The sequence below is a fragment of the Alnus glutinosa genome, chromosome 1 (genome assembly GCF_958979055.1).
Source record: "Alnus glutinosa chromosome 1, dhAlnGlut1.1, whole genome shotgun sequence".
NCBI lineage: Eukaryota > Viridiplantae > Streptophyta > Magnoliopsida > Fagales > Betulaceae > Alnus > Alnus glutinosa.
In genome coordinates, this window is record NC_084886.1 from 36,585,461 (window position 1) to 36,604,994 (window position 19,534).

At 34.5% G+C, this 19,534-nt stretch overlaps 2 protein-coding genes across 4 annotated transcripts; both read right to left on the reverse strand.

The window, feature by feature from the left end:
• Positions 1-2,499: 2,499 nt before the first annotated feature.
• On the reverse strand, positions 2,500-9,904 carry LOC133879710 (galactokinase). 2 transcript variants are annotated; one of them, XM_062318422.1, is made up of 14 exons: positions 9,767-9,904; positions 9,432-9,625; positions 8,693-8,877; positions 8,244-8,290; positions 7,626-7,720; positions 7,378-7,460; positions 6,589-6,657; positions 6,038-6,223; positions 5,461-5,595; positions 5,144-5,278; positions 4,612-4,682; positions 3,579-3,656; positions 2,843-2,984; positions 2,500-2,754 (listed from the first exon to the last, which is right to left on the reverse strand). In XM_062318422.1, exons 2-14 carry the CDS (start codon positions 9,592-9,594, stop codon positions 2,644-2,646), a joined length of 1,500 nt encoding a protein of 499 aa, XP_062174406.1. In that variant the 5' UTR covers positions 9,595-9,625; positions 9,767-9,904; the 3' UTR covers positions 2,500-2,643. The 2 variants fall into 2 exon arrangements, with proteins under 2 accessions (XP_062174406.1, XP_062174398.1); XM_062318414.1 differs by lacking the exon at positions 9,767-9,904 and having other exon boundaries at positions 9,432-9,740.
• A 2,080-nt stretch (positions 9,905-11,984) lies between these two features.
• On the reverse strand, positions 11,985-18,652 carry LOC133879720 (GPN-loop GTPase QQT2-like). 2 transcript variants are annotated; one of them, XM_062318443.1, is made up of 7 exons: positions 18,331-18,652; positions 15,623-15,796; positions 15,101-15,239; positions 14,728-14,954; positions 13,715-14,005; positions 12,719-12,924; positions 11,985-12,575 (listed from the first exon to the last, which is right to left on the reverse strand). In XM_062318443.1, exons 2-7 carry the CDS (start codon positions 15,719-15,721, stop codon positions 12,284-12,286), a joined length of 1,254 nt encoding a protein of 417 aa, XP_062174427.1. In that variant the 5' UTR covers positions 15,722-15,796; positions 18,331-18,652; the 3' UTR covers positions 11,985-12,283. The 2 variants fall into 2 exon arrangements, with proteins under 2 accessions (XP_062174427.1, XP_062174418.1); XM_062318434.1 differs by having other exon boundaries at positions 15,620-15,796.
• Between the last annotated feature and the right edge of the window lie 882 nt (positions 18,653-19,534).

Below are 19,534 nucleotides of genomic sequence, written 5' to 3' on the forward strand. Positions count from 1 at the left end.
ATACAGCGGACAATGGGTGTGTGATGTTGGCAACGAAGCTTCAACCTTCACCGACACTCAGGCATATTCGGTAATCAAAAGATTACTCTTATTCTATTAATATATATATATTATTATTATTAACTCATATTTATTCAATGATTATGAATGGAGAAGCCTATAAGGTTTTTATAGATCTTTCATCTTTGTATTGGACCCAATAAAAAAATATATACTTATATAGCCTTTATTTTTTATTTTTTTATTTTTTGATAGGTCTAATTTTCTTGATATTTTATCATTAATGTAATGTAATGAAACGGAATCCGATACTAATTGATGAGGATTTGTAGATCTATTGATTTCTAAATATTGAGGATATTAATGAAAAACAAAAAGGATGAGACCAAAATATCCTAATTAAAAAGTAAAAACTATTATTACTTGTTGCGTTGATCTCGTCAAAACAGTATTAGTCAGATGACTTTGTTGCTAATATTTAATGCTAACGTGTAGAAGACTATTATTCATTAAGCTTACTCTTGGAAAAGTCCAAACATTAAAACGTATGATAACTAAAGCAAGGTGCAATATATAAAAGTAGGACGGGCACATGCGGATGCTTATATTCGTATTCACATAATATGGTTATGATATTTAGATATCTGCAATCACTAATAGCATTCGTATGGTTATTATTCACTATCCGCATATCAAGTAATGGATTTTAAATTTCTATTAGGATATATTTTAAACAATTTTAAAAATAGTTTTAGCGTGTTTCGTATTTTGGTGAATTTATTATATATTTATCTTAAAATCGATATTCGCATCCGTATACTATAAACTGTTGCCCGCATTCGCATTTGCATACCCAGACAGAGAGCATATACCCTATACCCTATAAATTCATTAGCAGAAGAGGTCTGTGATTGAGTAGGTGCAAGTCCAACCCACCACGGGAAAGACATGTTTGGGATGTTATGAGGATAGTGGACTTGTTTTTTTTATGTTCAACAGGTGGGTGTTCATTTGGACCCACCAATTTCGATATGAAATTCAGTTTTTTTTTTTTTTTTTTGTTAAATTAAATAAAGAAAATGATTATATGGGAGGATCTTACCACTCATTCAAAAAGAAGAAAAAGTGGAAAAACCAAAAAATAGGTAAACTCCCCAATTATCCAAATTAAAAAAAAAAAAAAAAAAAGTACAAAAATGTAAACAAGAGTTAAAAAATAGCATTAATAATTTTGTTTCTTTTTTATTGGACGAAAGGAGAAAATATCTACGTTGAGGGTATCTTGATTGGTAAGATCAAGATCAACCTATAGTCTATCAAGTTCTTTAAAAAAAAAAAAAGAGAGAGAGAGAAAAATAAAATAAAATTGAAGACGTCACTATCAAAATTTAACGTGGTTTGGGGGCTTTAGCCAACCATGTTCTTCACAACTGACCTTCTAGAATCCAAATAGCGATGTATTTTCCCTTCGACGGTGCATGAATGTGTGGATGGGAGAGAGATAATAAATATTATAATTTTATTCAATATTTATCCAACGAAATTGCTCTTTCAACTAACTTATATATATATATAAGGCAATATTAAAATTGCTTTAAGAAACTTAAAAAAAAAATAAAAAATTACTTTCACCATTTAAAACTCTTTCAGACAAAAAATGTTGGTTTGGTAAAAAACTTAAGAAGTGCTTTTTTTTTGCTCTGAAAAAAAAAAAAAGAAGAAGAAGAAGAAGAAGAAGAAGAAGAAGAAGAAGTGAGAAGGAAAACCTCACTTACATCCCTATAGTAGGGGTGACAATCCCCCACTGCAATGACTCCCAAAGATCAATTTCTCTCAATTTAACATAGCTTTTATATTTTTGTAATGTCTCCTATCTGTTAGAATTTTTTGTTAAATATGAAAAGCCTATAGATGAACTAGTGCCTTTTCTTGTTCAAAATTTCTCCATTTCCCTTTTCTAAGATCATAATTTTGAGAGGAATATAAATTTCCTACAACCCTACGACTCAACTTCTAAAAATATTACGTCCCTTGAAACATGTGAACAATACATTTTTTTTTAATTTTTTATTATTATTATTACTAATGTTAAAAAAATATGTAATTTACACATGCTAAGATACCCATAACACTTTTAAAGAATTTCTAAAAATATCACGTCCCTTGAAACATGTGAACAATACATTTTATTATTATTATTATTATTAATGTTAAAAAAATATGTAATTCACACATGCTAAGATACCCATAACACTTTTAAAGACTAAATTAAAAGAATTTTCTACGGCCTAATTTGTAAGAAATTTTTGTCAATTGGGGTGCGAGAGATCGGGCTGCTCAAACTGATATACTTGGGCCCGACCCCAACAAGCATTATTACAGTGCAAACCCACGTGGGATTTGATATTCAGAATCCATCATGGCCCATCAAGATGAGAGTATCTACGATGGGACAAGCACCCAAACGTGATGGCCCTACCGCCCATGAATACACATGCATGCATGCAACTTATTTAGTTTATTAGTGGACCAATACCGAAAGAAGAGGGAGGAAATATCTTCAATTGGTTTCGTCTTCACATAAATAACAGAAATTGCTGTTTTCTACCCAAGAAAAGCAAGAGGGTGGACAAATGATGCATACTAAAACCTGAAAATAGCAGCACCACTTGACGGCTTGGAAGCAAAAACGTAGAGGCCAAGATCATTCTTGTTAATGATCCCTTTCTCAATCCTTGATTGGTAGAAGCCTTCCTGATAAACCATACGGAACCAAAGTTGTACTGAGTGTCAACAATGTATGGAGAAATAATTTCCATTTGAGGGCACAAGAAAGACTAACCTTCAAATTGAGGATAAACTGTGGGACAATGCTCTCTTTCACCAAAGCGACTGCACAACCACCCCATCCAGCTCCGGTAAGCCTTGCCCCGAGGGCACCGTGCTCCCCACATATCTTTACAAGTTCTTCCAACTCCGGACAGCTAGTTACAACAAGAATGATAAGACAGAGTAAATATGATAGTATACTGTGAAAAAGGCAGGGCATATTTCTTAAACTAATTATTGCAGAGTATTCAGCAGCAGTAGTAATAATAATAATTTTTTTTGATGAATAGCAGTAATAATAACAACAACAACAGTAATAGTAAAAAATCTCTCTCTCTCTCTCTCTCTCTCTCTCTCTCTCTCTCTCTCTCTTCTTAAGTATAGAGGGTCCAGTGCCATGAAAAGCCTATTGTAAAATGCTCCATTTCCAAAGAACAACACGTGTGCAAAATTTATAAAGGAAACCATTATTAACAGGGGCGGACCCAGGTCCAAATTTTTTGAAATTCCCTTAAAAATCTATATTTTTATAAGGTGATCCCCAAAAATTATTTATTTCCCCCCAAAAAGGGTATTTTTATAATTTTTACGCCCCTGATTATTAACATATAAAGCATGTAGTGAAGTCCATACAAGCTGCTTTTTTATATGAGACAATCATATTCTTTCATAAGGTTTTTCACTAATGATGAGAAACTAGTGTAAGTGCGTGAATGGACATTCTGGACACTGGACTTGAACATTTGTACCTGCACTCATATAAAACACTACAGCTGTAATGGCTCTCATTCATAAGGCCACCAAGCTTCTTCAGCTTGTCCTCCTCACTGCAAGAACAATTAGTTAAGACTTAGTTTTTAAGAAAATTGAACTTTGATGATAACATGAACAGGTTTTACAACACAGATTTATTTAATATATTTTTCTCAAAAAGAAGATACTAATGAAAAATAAAATCAGCCATAATTACCTTGGGAATAAAACACATCACAAAGTTCTATCAGAGTGAGACCTTTAATAAACAACTAAATTATAGTTCCCAAGCCCCAACCTAGTTCATAAGGGTCCAAATGCATAGCAGAATTACCCAATTGCAACACATGCATCCAATACGTTGGCTAAGCTTCATGGTGGACGTCAACTTACCACTGCCCTTCCTTTTCTGGGCTTCAACCAATCTCAAGAAAGAGTTAGAACAGTAAGAGATGACACAGGCAGAGTCATGCGCCCAAGCATAATTTTTTTGCCATTGGTTACATAGAGCCCCAAAAAAGTAGCAGCAGCATTCATGTGCATAAAATAATAGGTTAGCAACAGAATGCACCTAATGAGAAATATGAACTCCAAATTTTGAATCTCTAATTAAGAGGGGAAAAAAAAGAATAAAAGAGAGAGGAAGAGAGAGCCACAATCAGACAGGTCTAGGGTAGTGAGTTTGCTGAGCATTGACCATGCATTGTAAAATAAGGGATTACACCGCTCCGGGTGTTCGAACAAGTCATTAATGGTTGGCTTCATCCATACCTTTCAATATGCATTACGAAAACTTTCATTTTTAGCGTCTCATCTTCTCTAGTGGATTCTTCTTTTTTTCCCCATATTTTTGCAATTAATTTGAATCTTTTATTTCTAATATTTAACAGTTTACTTTCAAAAAATCTAAAAGGCACCATCTGATTGACACTCAGCTCTTATTCATCTCACAAAATAAAAAAGTAAATATACAGGACCATGTCAAGGTGCCAAAAAAAGAAGAAGCTAGTATCAATAGATATGACTCACCTTAAATCCGATGCCACAGTATCCTTAAAGGCATGTACTCGTTTGGCCTCAGAATACACATGAAAGGCTCGCTGAAAAGTAAGTTTGTCATAAATAAATATCACGTTGAACCACAACTGAACAAAAGAATCACTTAGTGATGATTAGACCACATGAAATGCTACTAAAGAGGCACGGGGGGAGAGAGAGAGAGAGAGAGAGAGAGAAGAGAAAATATATTTCCAACTGAAGAAAATCATCCATGATTTACTCGTCTCAATTTTTCTTTTGTGATATTTCAGGAGAAATTGCAAAATGAACCAAATCTAAAAATGAAAATGCAGTAAGATTTTCAAATTTGACTTATAAATTATTAAGATAATATTTACGAAAACCCATTTGGAAAAATAATGAGTAACCTCACCAAGTGGCTAACCAAAAACACACCTCATTAAATTTAGGCATTCAGCAGGTTCAAAGGCCACCATTTTAAACCAGTTGCAGTGATATTGAAAACAACAAAACAATAGGGAAAATAAGAATGAGAAAGTACCTGATGTAACTTAAAGTGATTGGCAGCTTTCAACACATCCAAAGAAGTTGGAGAATCCCCAAAAATTGATGGTAGTTTTTCCTCTGTGATTATCTCAATCTCCTCAGCTGTATATGGTTCTTCTTTCAGAAATTCCTAAAGAAAGACAAAAGAGTTTAAACATATACACGTACGTACGTACGTACGTGTGTGTATGTGTGTGTGTGTGTGTGTGTGTGTTTGAACCTAGTATGCCCAGAAGCCCTAGCAAACATATATCACCCTCAAATCTGTTTGTTATAGCATATTTTCAATGGTGGTAGAAGTTAAAGAAATACCTTGACAGCGAGAACAGGATCAGAAGAGCCACGACTACTGGCAAATGATACACACAACCCTTCAAAGTCAGAGAGAGTTTTCACATTTGATATTGCCTTTTGTGGTTTCATTCCGAGCTTTACAGCAAGCACAATCTGAAGAATTTCACAGTGCCACATTGTCATTTTTCTTTTTTTGATAGATGGCATGGTGCATACAAAGATATCTAAAAAGGTGAAGGTAAAGAAGTTGTGCTTGCAATGAGAGAGAGAGAGAGAGAGAGAGAGAGAAAGAGTTCAGTTACTTCCATTAAAAGCATGGGATCCTCTCAAGTGATTAAGGTGTTGTCTAAGGTTTTCAGATCATAAACCAACTCAAACTTTCGCTCTTGCTTTAGGAAAAAATATTTGAACCACAAGCCTCAAAATTTTCCTTCAGCTGCCAATCCCCTTCCAACTTAGTTGAAAAGTAATTGGCAAGTGTCTCAAAAATCATGAAATGAAACCCAAAGCAGAAAAACATAAGTCAAATATAATGGGCAACAAGGCAGACTTAGGAACACTTCATGCTCAATTTTTAAGAAATGCTGAAACTTACAGCAGCCAGCCGACATTCAACAACTCTGTTATTGTAATTTGTAGCAGCAGTGACTGCTTTCTGAGATTCTGCCAGAGAATGCGCAATTATAAAAGTCCCACCAGCAGGAAGTTGCACATCAGTAGCACGAATAGGGTTGAAATCAATCAACTCTGCAAATCCAGATTTGGCCATAACAGAGATTGCCTGTCATGTGAATAAAGACTATTAGGTTTGGGAAATTAAACCATAAACAAGAGTAGGTTGCCCTTTGACAAACACAAAAATTAACTAATAATCAGAAATATGATGTAACACCCTGGTTCCATATTGGGAAGATAAGTAGCCCACATAGAGTTGACAGTTTATAAAGACTTATGGGTACTAAATCCCACATTGCTTACTTACTAAGTAAAACTAGGCTTTATAAATGATTCTAGAGAAACTCCAAAATTGACCAGTCATTTTGGGGTGATAGCGCAGATATGGCTACCGCTTTTCTTTGGGTCATTACATATTATATTTTAGAAAAATTAGAACGGAGTTAATCATACAAAGCAAAAATGTATGACCTGATCCATTCCACCGGATTGTGTTCCAATGTGTCGTTCACATTCACATGTAAGTTGGGCAATGTCTTTCTGTTCAGCAAGAAACATATGTTAGCACTTTAAACTATAAACAAACAAACGGAAAATAGGAGTAAACTGTTTACCAGTACCATATTAATCAAACCAATAATCATTTAAAAGGAATTTTATTTGCTGAATTGAGCACGAGTAATATAGCATTTGAAATTAGTTATAAGCTTTCTTCTCTTCAACAAAGTCAACCTCAACTCAAGGTAAAATGTTTGAGAACCTGTAAGTGCATTAAAGTTGGAATTGATCAACACTTGGTTAACAGGGTACCCAAAAAGAGAACAAGAACTGAATACAAGACACACTTATAAGCTCCCGGGAAAATGAATTCAAAAAGTTAGACAATGTTCCATTGCCAAATTCAGTTAATGACTTATATGACTAACAAAAACTAGCCTATGTAAATGCCATTAAAGATGTGAATGCTCAAAGACATAAAAAAATTTCAATACCACAAGTAATAACAGTATTTGTTTATATTCAATCTGTTCCAAAGGTATAAGAGGGGCAGAGAGAGGACCCTTTAACCATAATAAAAGTTTTCCCCAAAAAATAGGTTACTTTATGTGTAACAAAAACTTTAGGAAGAGATTCCAAACACAGATGTATACAAGTCCAGCATGGGCCTGTTTAATAAGTGATTTTGAACTTAAATGCCCCCCTAAAGGCAACAAAGAAATCTAATTTTGTACAATCTGTAAAGTAATGTTTATAATGTACCTTCGGAAAGTTCACATCAAAAGCAGCCATTATAGCAATTGTGGAAGAGCAAACAAATGCCGCAGAGCTTGATAGTCCAGATCCTATAATGAAAACCAAAAAAAAAAAAAATGTGACCCAGAGTTGACTTCAGTATGCAAGTAAACAATTACATCATTGTCATAGTGCAAACAATAGAAATAGTGAGCCAATCGACCTAAATTGAATATAATAGCCAATGCAATTCTACATGAATGATGGAAATGCACCTGTAGGAACTGTTCCATCAACAAGAATATCGAGTCCAACTGGTAAACCGACATCCACTCCTTTTGATCTAGCATATTCATAATAACCTTTGTACCTGAAGAAAATAAACCACCACTTCTTCTGAGAATGCAGTTAAGTAGTTGCTAATTGATAATTCATACATTATTCATGAAAAATTTAATGCAAAGAGAAGTAGGCATCAAAGACATTGGAGTAGTGAAAAAAAAAAAAATTACAGTCCAAACATACATAGAATATGAATTTTAGAAACTACATTAAAGTTGAACTGCCTTCTATAAAGCAAACAAAATCTCTTTCTGCTCATCACACAAAATTCATTCGAATAAGTTGTAAACATTTGGACTTCTGGCCAATTAATGGGTCAAGTAGGGTAATTAAATATGGTCAAAATTCAAAATATGCAATAGATTGTGTAGCAGTATTCATTTGAGGAAAAATTGCACCACAACATCACTTCAACTTTGCAATTAATTATGCACTTTTAAAGAGGCTTCATAAAATCAAAAGTTAATAATTAAATTCCATAAGTGTATCATGAACTTATAAAGCAATTACAGAGAGAAAAATATCAAGAAGTAAGGTTTTTCATTTCTCACCCACAAATAAAATAATGGCCCCATTTGTGATTCTTCAAGTCAACTTCCTGCACAATAAACAATGTCAAAAATTCTGATATGAAATTTAGTTTTATGGAAATGGGCAAGTCCTATCAGGAACATGGTGGACAGCAAAGATCAGGCTCAAAAGTACACGAGTTATCTAACATTGAAAAGGAACTCTAGAACAACATCCAGTGCCATTACCGTGTTGTAAGTATGGGATATGAACTTCCAATTGTACAACAATTTTTTATCATCAATCTAAACCCAGAATCATCAGGCGGTGATTCACAGCAGATGCAATGAATAACAGAAACAGTAACATCAACCATTCCAATGTGAAATTATCCAACCCAAAATGGCAAAGATATAATGCACACACGAGGTAAGGCAATTTTAGCTACATCCACAAATCAAAGTTACAAAATTTTATAACCATTACTGACCTGGTCAGGATCAGCAGGATATGTACACGTGGTGTACTTATCATTAACATTAGCAATTCTTAGAACCTTTTCGGCCTCTCCCTTATCTTGCTTTCGGATCGCCACTATAGTGTCTTGACGTATCGCCATCGGCAGCACTGAGTAACCTTCATAGTCAATGTGCTCTCCAATCAAGTTGACTCTCCCTGCATGCAATCAATATCAACCACCAACTGTTCAATTCTCAATTCTATCATCAACAATCTCCCAAATACAAAAGGCAGCACAAATCATAATGTTTATTATCACACTTCCCCCAGATCAACAAGTCCACGTCGAATTAATGGAACAGAGTATGCATCTGTCCCGGTATACATCCATGTACATATATACACAAAATACATACTGATACTCTGATACATACATATATACAAACATTTTAGAGTATATCTGTACGTAAATATGTACAGATTCACATTCATATACATACATATGTTCACAGATAGAGAGAGGGGGGGTTAGATTCATTTTCTAACATTCTAAGATAAAAATAAAAATAAGAAGAAAAAAAGTTGGACTTATCTCCCTATTCGGTTCGGAGCAACCGAACAGATCATTAGCGCGAGAGATAGTAATTTCTATTAAGAGTTTTCCAAAATCCATTTCCGTATTCCTAAGACTTTCTCAGCAACCAATCACAGAGAGAGAGAGAGAGAGAGAGAGTGAGAGAGAGAGAGAGAGAGAGAGAGAGAGAGAGAACCTGGAGAGCGAGCAAATACGTGAGGAGGGTGACCGAAAACCTCGAGAAACTTGGACTTCAAATTCTGGAACCGAAGCTGGGCTTCTTCGAGCTGTGACCCCTCGCCGTACACAGGCTCCAGCGATGAGAACACCGGGATTGGGAGGTCTTCGTACTTCGCCATTCGATCGGAACCGTTGAATTCTCAGCAAACTCTGAAATCAGAGCCAGTACTCAATAGACTACTACTCGATCACCTTTATATAAAGAAATTGTTCTTCTTTTGTTTTTTTTAAATTGTGGATTTTTGTTTTATTGGACTTCTTTTGTGATGCAAAAATGTTATTAATGATTACCTTTTTGATTGGATTCGATTAACATTAACAACAGCCAAAGATTCGGATAAGATAAAAAGCTTTCCCGTGAGTCGGTGATGAACAAATTAACAAAAAAATAAAAAGAGTCCGATAGGAGGTACGATACGTTTACGACTCTTGTTCAACTTTTTGTCAAATTAATTATCGAATCTATTTGATTACGTCACTCTTGTACAATTTTAACAATTTACATATTCTATGTTTTTGTTGTACATTTTCATATAATCAAATTTTAAATTTATTATTGAATTTGTACAACTTACAAGATCTAATGTGTCTCATAAATTTCGAATATAAAAATTAAATATTCAATAAATGTAAAAATATCATTTTTCATTTATTTTGTTGCGGTTACGGTCAATTTTTGTTTTTTTGGTTACAGTCAATCTTGATTACAGGCTTAGCTTCCGGATAAAGCTCAACTCTTTGACATAATCATTCGGTAGTAAATTTTGGATTTTGTGGATAAATTATAATACTTATATTTTTTTTTTTAAAATGATTAAGGTTTTATTAACACAATACTAATCTGATTTATCTAATTAAATACAATAATTATTTTCAGAACTTTAACCGAGCCATATGACAAATTATTCTCGTCATTTATAAAATTCATCATTAAATATATAGGACTTACATATGAGTCTTACAAATCTAACGGTAAATTCACCCCTCCGCTCTACAGAGAAGAGTGAAAAAATTATTTTTATCCGAAATGCTATATAAAACTCATCTTCATCCATAAAATGTTATAAGAAAAATCATGCCACGTCAACTTTTGTGTGTTTGTGGATGAATGTGATATTAGCACATGGTAGCTTAATACAGGAGGAACTGATGCTTGTTTGGATCGAATATTATTCAATATTCTAACCGGATTTTATTAAAAAACCTAGAAACCCACATCCAACTTGCGGTATACCCGAATAAAAACTCGGATTTAAATATTCTAATTTTCAAATTCCTTTATTCAAACACTAATCATTATACATAATTCTTCATACAATCCAATTATTTCTTACCATTAAAATAAAATTTAACACCAATAATTATACACAACTTTTCATACAATCTAATCATTTATAACCACTTTCTCCTATTAAAAAACTCTTTTTTCCAATATAAAAAATTCAACACCCAAACACAAATTTATAAAGAATCTGAATTCTATTCAACATCCAAACACATTTCTATCGTCTCGAAATCCGTAAACAAATTCAGAATATTGGTCTTGTTTGGCAAAGACATGTACAGAACAAAGTAGTGGGTTGTTAATTTTGAAATTAGTAAAAGTGATGATGTGATATAAAGTAAAAATAATTTATATAGAAAAGTGAAAAAGTTTTATATCGTGGTGAATTTGTTATTTGAATGGTAATAAAAAATTATTGATGTGATATAAAAAATGAAAAAAGTGGGAATTTTTTTTATGTTGATTGTTATTAGAAAATATAAAAAAGTGAAAAAAAAAAAAAAAAAAATGAACAGTAGGAGGCACTATTCTATTCCGTTCATGTTCTTGCCAAACAACACCATTATTCTTATTCAAAAAATTTAACACTCAAACAGACCATAGCCAGCTAATAAGGGAATTTCTTATTATGGTTTTATTGTCAGTGCACATATAAATGACTGAATAAACTGTCTTTTGCTGACATCTACTAAATTAGAATTGAACACAACGAATTGGTAGGGCATCAAATTAGAAATATGATACATTGCAATTTCATTACACAATTTTTTATCATTTTTGTCTACATGGCAACTTTTACTTTTACTATTTTTTTTAGAAAAAAAAAACCCTAAATCTAGGTAAGAGACCACCTTGCCATATGAGTAAGGTAGTAAAGAGTTGTATCTTGAAGTGACAAAAAATCATATCTCAATTATGGTTTGGTGTTTCAAACATTAATTACTGTTAACACATCATTCCATATCATATAAATGAATAATATGATTAAACTTTTGTCTTTCTTTGGGATTTGCCTTTTTTTTTAAAAAAAAAAAAATTACATTCATTTTATTAATTAATCCGTGCACCCCAGGTGCACCCTGCTAATATTGATGAGAAAATCAAGCACCAGAAAGGGAGAAAATAAGCTCTCTTTTGTCAGAGAGAGCTTCTTTGCTAATCCTGTGCGGCAAACGAATAGTTTGATGGACTCAGACCAAATAAATTAAAATAAAATAAAGTATGGGGAGCATAATTCAAAAGTCGTGTAATTTATGGGAAACAATCATCCTTTAATAAGACACTGTAACATATTCCAGAAAAAAAACTAAGAAAATAGGTAAAAAAAAAATAAAAAACAGAGGAAGAATGATCAAAGTCCCCGCACTCACAACTGTTAAAACTTAAAAGGGTTAAATGATTAAGGGCAGTGGCAAAGGCACAATTACAAAGACATCCACAGTACATCAGTGGGTTTAGTTACTAGTGAAGGTCCTATACAAAATTGTGTTCCAAGAAAATGGGGCCAGCATAGGTGGTATATACTAAAAGGAGAATCTGGCAACTTCTTCATCTTCATCCTCATCATCAAAATCTTCGTCTTCAGAAAATCTCCCATTGTCGTCGTCGTCATCATCATCTTCCTCTTCCTCTACTATTTCTCCACCTTCCCCATCCATCATGGTTTTACTCATGACTCCTTTGTCCTTCAGACCAGTGCTCAAGACATCAGCTTTCTCCGCATCCTTCCTATCCTTCCTTAATTTAACAAGGTTTTCCTTCCTGCGCTCTTCCTCCAACTGTAGCTTCTCTGCCCGTCTCTTGTCAAGTTCGGCCCTACACAAACAAGAACAAGCAGCATATAAATAAAAAAATTTGATTGTTTAATCATTAAGGTAGCAATAGTGTTCCCAATCAATATAACTGTAGCAGAGGAAAAAGAAAAGGCAAGGAGAACATTTATCAAGTTCAAGCAATACTTATAGGTTTCCATGTATTCCTCAGAACTTGCTTCAATGGCCCTGAAGAAGTCCTCCATTCCAGCACCAGAAACAGCAGAGACTCCAACAGACCGTAAATTCTTGTAGAATTCATCCAACACAAGGGAAAGGCTCTGAGTTAAAGTCGATGTGTAAGACTGATCTGAACTTACAGCTGCCTGAAATGCCTCAAAATCTTCCATCCACTGCATGCACATCATCATCAGACAAGGATATTCTCATGTTATATATGTAAGTTAAACAGACAACTAAGGAAATGAAGAAATATTTGGACTCCCAGGTAAAAAGGGTGAGAAACACCTCCCCAGACTCAGATTTAGGCTGTCATATCAAAAATGTTGGTGTAAAAGAAATATTGGTTTAAAAGAAGTAAAAGGAAAGGTATAAGATTTGCATTTCCAGAAAATATTAGAAGTGAACAGGAGAGGATATTTAATTTTTTCTCTCTTTTTTCCCGTTTGGCTTTGAAGAGAAATGAGCAAAGGTACTCAGTAGTAAACGACTAACCAGCTGAACTAGAATTTCAACATATCCTTGATGCCAGAATGAATTAAGATGGTAATCACATTTTAAAAATATCGCAAGTCTGACGAACTTGAAACACATTACATCTTCCCCTCACAACCACTACCAGAGTCTCTCATGATAGAAAATGCCTAGCTTTGAGTAATTCAAACTTAAACCCACGATAACTAACCTGATTACTAATGAGTTTACCCAAATTTAGTTCCCAAACACACCAAAAAGACTGGATAACTGAATGAGATTTAAATTTTTTTTATCCTTTAAATCTAAACATATTGATATTTCTTTTACTTTTGTACTCAATTAAATTTTTACTCTATAAAAGTTCGAGTTTTGGGGTTTAGTTCTAAGGATTCAGCAATGTTGGACATGTAAAAAATTATGCATCAAGATTTAAATCATCTAACTTCAATATAACTTATTCACATAAAATGTTAATCAAATTCATACCTCCAAGGCAAATTGATGTTGAGCCACATCAGTCTTGTTGAATGCCAGCACAAGAGGCAACCGTGTCTTGTAAAGTATACTACAAGCATATAGCATATTGCTCATGAACGTAACTGGACTTGACGCACGAGGTGTATCAACTACGTAAGTGATAACGGTAGGGAAGGTTGAAGCAAAAGCTTCTGTAATGATAGCACCAGAAGCAGACCACGTGAATATTTCAATCTGACCAGGAGTATCCACAAGAACATAATCAAGCGTATCTGCTCGCTTCTCAATCACAGAAATAACCTGATATTGGGTATTATAAAGATTACTATACAATATACAAATACTTGGTGAAAATTGAGAAAAATAAATAAGAGGAAAAATATATGAAGTGAGAGCATAAAACGAATTGATAAATAAGCGCATCCCACCACTACAAAGTATCCACGGCTGAGAAGTGCCTTGCATATTATTAGACTAGATAAATCTTTATCATCTGATAAAGATTAATCTATCTAGATTTGAATATGAGTTCTAGTTTATCTAAACTATCTTGATAGTCATTGTACAGTTTATCTAAACTATCTTGATAGCCAGTTGTATAGGTTTCTACCTCTAGTCTTACTAAGCTTATCTTTGATAAGCTTCTATCTTGTAAAGTCCTATTAAAGGACTAACTCTTATTTGCTATAAATGAACATCGCTGGCCTACGGTTAATGAAAGCAGAAACATCAAACAATCATAAATCTCTATACATATGAAAGCATATTCATAGGTACCGCACCAAATGTATAATCAATATGCTTAAACTGAAAAATGGGTGCGAAAGAATTCTTTAGAATGTTAATAATTGTGATGGTCCAGAGGGGACACTGAAAAATGGGTGCAAGACCACTCATTCTATAAATCGCAGAGCCATGGCCTCATCAACAGCAGAGGTGAAGCTGGACGAGCAAAGCAATAACAACCTCCTGGCAGAATAATATACATACTTTAAAGCAGATACTTCGAGGGTAAGCTATACCTCATCAAACCTTGTAGCAAACAAGTTAAGCGACGTCAAAATTCCACCATTAGGTCCAAGATTGAATTGCTTCATCACTTCCTTGTACTTCACAGTGTCCCTTATATCAATGTTGGCACCAAATGGGAGGGTCATCACAGCAGGGTCAAGGTTCATTACATAACCCCGAAGGTTCGAAGCCAGCGTGTGGCAGACCAGTCGATGAAGAAACGTCGTTTTTCCGCTCCCTAAGCAAAATCAAAACACATACTTCAATCATTATCTCCAAACACTAACATAATCAAATAGTTTTCAAAAGCCTCAACACACGAACTTGACGAAATATAACTAATAAACTTTCAAACAATGCCAATAAGATTCTACTATATATTACCTGCCATTCCTACAACAATAATAATAACTGGTTTTCTCCGGAAGTTGGGTGACGAAGTCCCTGCCTGCCCCGATGATGATCCCTCAATATGCAGCTTATCCATTGACTCATTAAGCTCCTCTTTTTCTTTGCTATTTCCCTTTGATGTAGAACCAAAAAGAAAAGAAAAGAAAAGAAAAGAAAAAATTGGTGACGTGCACAAAATCCAAAACAACAAAATTAAGCTCAAATCTGAAATGGGTAAGTTGGAACAAGTTCAGAGAACTAGTGAGGAACCCCCAAAATGAAAACTTTCAGATACTGTATCATAGATGTTTTCACAATTTGGGACATGAGCCAAGAGACCCTAACCTCGTATATACCAAACAGCTGTTTAGCTCATTAAAAACTAAAACTTGAACAATGTTCCAATACTTTTCCCCCCGTTTCTCAGCAACCAAACCGAGATAAACAAAACACAAAAAGAACTAGTAACTTTTATTTTTTTTCAAAAAATAAAAAGCTGCCAGTTTGACGTACTACTTGAATGTTCGACGAGTCCTTTGAGTCTGTTTGCATCGATGCGGCTTCTTCACCCGATGACTTGATATTCTGATTGTGGATATCCGAATCAATCTCCATTTACGCAGTTTCAAGCAACTCTTGCTACTATGGAAATCAGACTCTAGACTTTCCTTTATTGGTTCCTTTTTTTATCTGGGCAATCAAAAGCAAAGTCAGTTTGGAGAAATTTTTTGGGTTTAGAGAGAAAGCAGAGAGTCAGAACATCTCCGATTCTCCAGCAATGTTCTCTCTATTTAAACTATTCAAAAAGCAGCAATCTCTACTTTAGCTTCTTAGTTTTCCAATACACACTCAAAAAAATTCTTTATTATTTTCTCTCCTTTCTTAAAATATTAATTTTCGTTCTTCTTTTATTATTTTCTTTCCAACAATCATATTTCCAAACATTCATCTTTCCCAACAGTTATATTTTATAAGAGACATATTTTACACAGTAAAAGTTATTCAATGAAAATTAAGTACTTACTGCGAACGGCATGGCATCAAAACAAAGTATACATTTTAATGCCAGAAATAGGATCAACATTTACAGTCTTCAATTTTTTTTTCTATTTTTTTTTCTTTTCTTTTTTTCTTTCCCTGTTCATTATATAAAACCAAATATAATAGCAAATTAAAACCCCAAAACGCTCATTTTTTTCCTTTCCCTTTCTCAGCAACGGTCAAAGTTCCTCAAATTTATTGAAAATTGAGTACTTACTGCAAACAGCATAACATCAAAACAAAGTATCTGCTAAACTATAACCCACAAAATCAAGTAACACTAAGACAGATACAAATTCTCTGACAGTCTCACACCAACTACTGCAAAGCTACACAAGAAATTGGATCAACAAATACGGTCCTCAATTTTTTTTTTTCTATTCTTTTTCTTTTTTATCTTTTCATGTTCATTACATACAACTAAATATAACAGAAAATTAAAACCCCAAAACAATCGTTTTTTCCTTTCCCTTTCTCACCAATGGTCAAAGTTCCTCAAATTCAATGAAAATTGAGTACTTACTGCGAGCAGCATGACATCAAAACAAAGTATCCCTTAAACTATAACCCCACAAAATCAAATAACAATTATACAAACTAAAACTCTCTGACAGTCTCACACTCCCATTAATCTACTGCAAAAGCCACACAAGAAATAGGATCAACATACTCAATCTTCAATTTTTTTCTATTTTTTTTTTTTTTACTATTCATTACATAAAACCAAATATAACAGAAAATTAAGACCCTAAAACACTTCTTCTTCTTTTTTTCCTTTCCTTTTTATCAGGAACGGTCAAGGTTCCTCAAATTCAATGAAAACTGAGTACTTATTGGGAACTGACATCAAAACAAAGTATCCGCTAACCTATAGCCCCACAAAATCAAATAAAGCATAGACAAACTCAAATTCTCTGAAAGTCTCACACTCCCATTCAGCTACTGCAAAAACTCAAATTCTATTTTTGTTCTTTTTTCTTTTATTTTCCTGTTCATTACATTAAACCAAATATAACAGAAAATTAAAACCCTATTGCGCGTTCTTCTGACGCTTGGGTGGTGGATAATTTGTCTATGGTAGGAGGTGTGGCCCATTGGAATGTTCTCGTTACGCGCAATGCTCAGGATTGGGAGTTGGAGATGGTGATGTCCTTCTTTGAACAATTATACTCTACTCGGGTTCGGCATGGGGAGGTTGATAGGGTGGAGTGGATTCTTTCCAAGAGGAGGAATTTTGAAGTGAAGACCTACTATAAAGCTTTAGCTTGTCACGAGGCGGTTTCTTTTCCTTGGAAGGGTATATGGCGTGTTAAAGCTTCGAAGCGGGTTGCGTTCTTTGTATGGACAGCAGCTTTAGGAAAGATTTTAAATCATGACAACCTTCGAAGGCGTGGCATTGTGGTGGTTGAGTGGTGTGTTATGTGTAAAAAGCATGGGGAATCCGTTGATCACCTTCTTCTCCATTGTGACGTGGCTCGGGTTGTTTGGAGTTTCTTTTATAGTTTGTTTGGGGTGGAGTGGGTTATGCCTAGTAGTGTCTTGGATTTATTAAGTGCTTGGGGAACTTTGCTGGGTCGTGGTCCTGTTCACCGTATTTTGAAGCAGGTTCCTTTTTATGTTTTGTGAGGCTTGTGGCGTGAGAGAAATTCTAGGCTTTTTGAGGATGTAGAGGTTTAGGTTGGGACTCTTTGTAGAAATGTGCTTAATATGTTATATCTTAGGGTGTCGGCGTATAGCGTGAGTAGTATGCCGTACGCTATTTTTTACTTTCTTGTTCGTTTCGGTCCTCTAATTAGGGGCTCCTTTGTATACTTCCTGTGTACTAGGGTTGCGCCCCTCTGCGCTTTTTAATGAATTTTTACTTCTAAAAAAAAAAAACCCCAAAACACTCATCTTTTCCTTTCCCTTTCTCAGCAGCCAAATAGATTATAGAAGTGAAATCAAACACATCGAAAAACGAAAAGAGCAAGCCATATAACTTCAAAATCACGAAACCCTCTTTTCAACAAGTACTTTTCTTACTTTCATAGAGATGAATTCAACCCAATTTTCGCTTTTGAAATAAGGAAAGTAATTCAAAAACACAAAGCTAGCGATTTCTTTAAAACCCAGAAATGAAGATGAGATATTAACCCATATAGGCGAAAGAATCAAGGGTTTCTTCGAAGAGAGAATGGTTGCACCTTCTGGGTTTGATTCGGTGGGCTCGGAGCGCTTGAGGGCGCTGTTGAGTACTAGCTTCGGAGCCGGAGCTGGAGAAGAAGAATAGCCGCAGCCTGTAGAAGCGGTTTTAGAGCTTAGAGCACAGGAGCTGTTGTTCTTTCTCTTGTTTTTGTTGTGAAGGAGGAGGCAATTACAGCACAAGAAGGCGCTCCAGGGTCGTACACGAGAAAGAGAAAGAGAAAGAGAGAAGGTGCTTTAATGGATTACTTACTGGCCTGCGTTTCAACCTCTCAAGGGGTTTAATAGGGTTTTCTGGTTCTTTTTTTTTTTTTTGGGTCAGGGTGTTCGATGATCTCCATTTTCTTCATCAAGTATGGGACCTTTTTTAAAAAAAATAAAAATAAAAATAAAAAATTAGTATATTCAACGTTTTAAAAAAATATTATAATGTCTCTCCTATAATTAAGTTTTGAGATTAAATCAAGGGATAAACACCTTTTTAGTACATGTGGTTTAAAATTTTTATTTTTTTGCCTCATATGCTTCAATTTGTATCGCAAATAATACTTGGATTTCAAAAAAAAAACAGATATGGTACCTCCATCCAAAAATAACGGCTTGCTACATCAGCGCCACTTAACACTCCTTAGATCACGACACTTGTTTTGTTCGCCACATCAGACGACACATAAGTGTCATGTCAACCCACTGGACACCACATCACCGAAATGTAATATGGGGGAAATTTAATTTTATAATTTTTGAAATTGTTTTCTTTCATTGCCGATTTCTTTACCCTCATTGTTCAAATCGAAGCCCTAACTTCCACATATTGTCGATCTCCCCTCCCCCAAACTCTCACATACCAACTCAGCCGAATCTTCGCATCGCACAAACTTGCTGATTTCCCACTTTAACTCGGCGGGATCGACGCACATCGGAGTCCTAAACTACTCATTCTTGCTTATTGGAAGCTGATTTCCCGAAACCTACTCTCTCTCTCTCTCTCTCTCTCTCTCTCTCTCACTCTCTCACTCTCTCGACCCAGCGACTGAAGATCGAACCCTAAATCAAAGATATTTTCTAGACCACCATATTTTGAACAAAGTATATAGCTTTTGAGAAACAAACTTCACCCAAGAAGTTTTATATAGCTTTTGTTTGATTTTCGGTTGTTGGGCAAAGTATTGGGTTCAGAGAAATAAACACATTTTGTTGTTGGGT

Excerpts from the sequence above, each read along its gene's own strand:
- LOC133879710 (XM_062318422.1), bottom strand. The coding sequence starts at position 9,594 with ATGGCGAAGTACGAAGACCTCCCAATCCCGGTGTTCTCATCGCTGGAG. Across the intron at positions 6,658-7,377 it reads TTGATGTGAACTTTCCGAAG|AAAGACATTGCCCAACTTAC; the intron begins GTACATTATAAA and ends CTTGCTGAACAG. Across the intron at positions 6,224-6,588 it reads AATCCGGTGGAATGGATCAG|GCAATCTCTGTTATGGCCAA; the intron begins GTCATACATTTT and ends TTCACATGACAG.
- LOC133879720 (XM_062318434.1), bottom strand. The coding sequence starts at position 15,721 with ATGGAGATTGATTCGGATATCCACAATCAGAATATCAAGTCATCGGGT. Across the intron at positions 14,006-14,727 it reads TTGCTACAAGGTTTGATGAG|GTTATTTCTGTGATTGAGAA; the intron begins GTATAGCTTACC and ends ACCCAATATCAG. Across the intron at positions 12,925-13,714 it reads AACATCAATTTGCCTTGGAG|TGGATGGAAGATTTTGAGGC; the intron begins GTATGAATTTGA and ends ATGTGCATGCAG.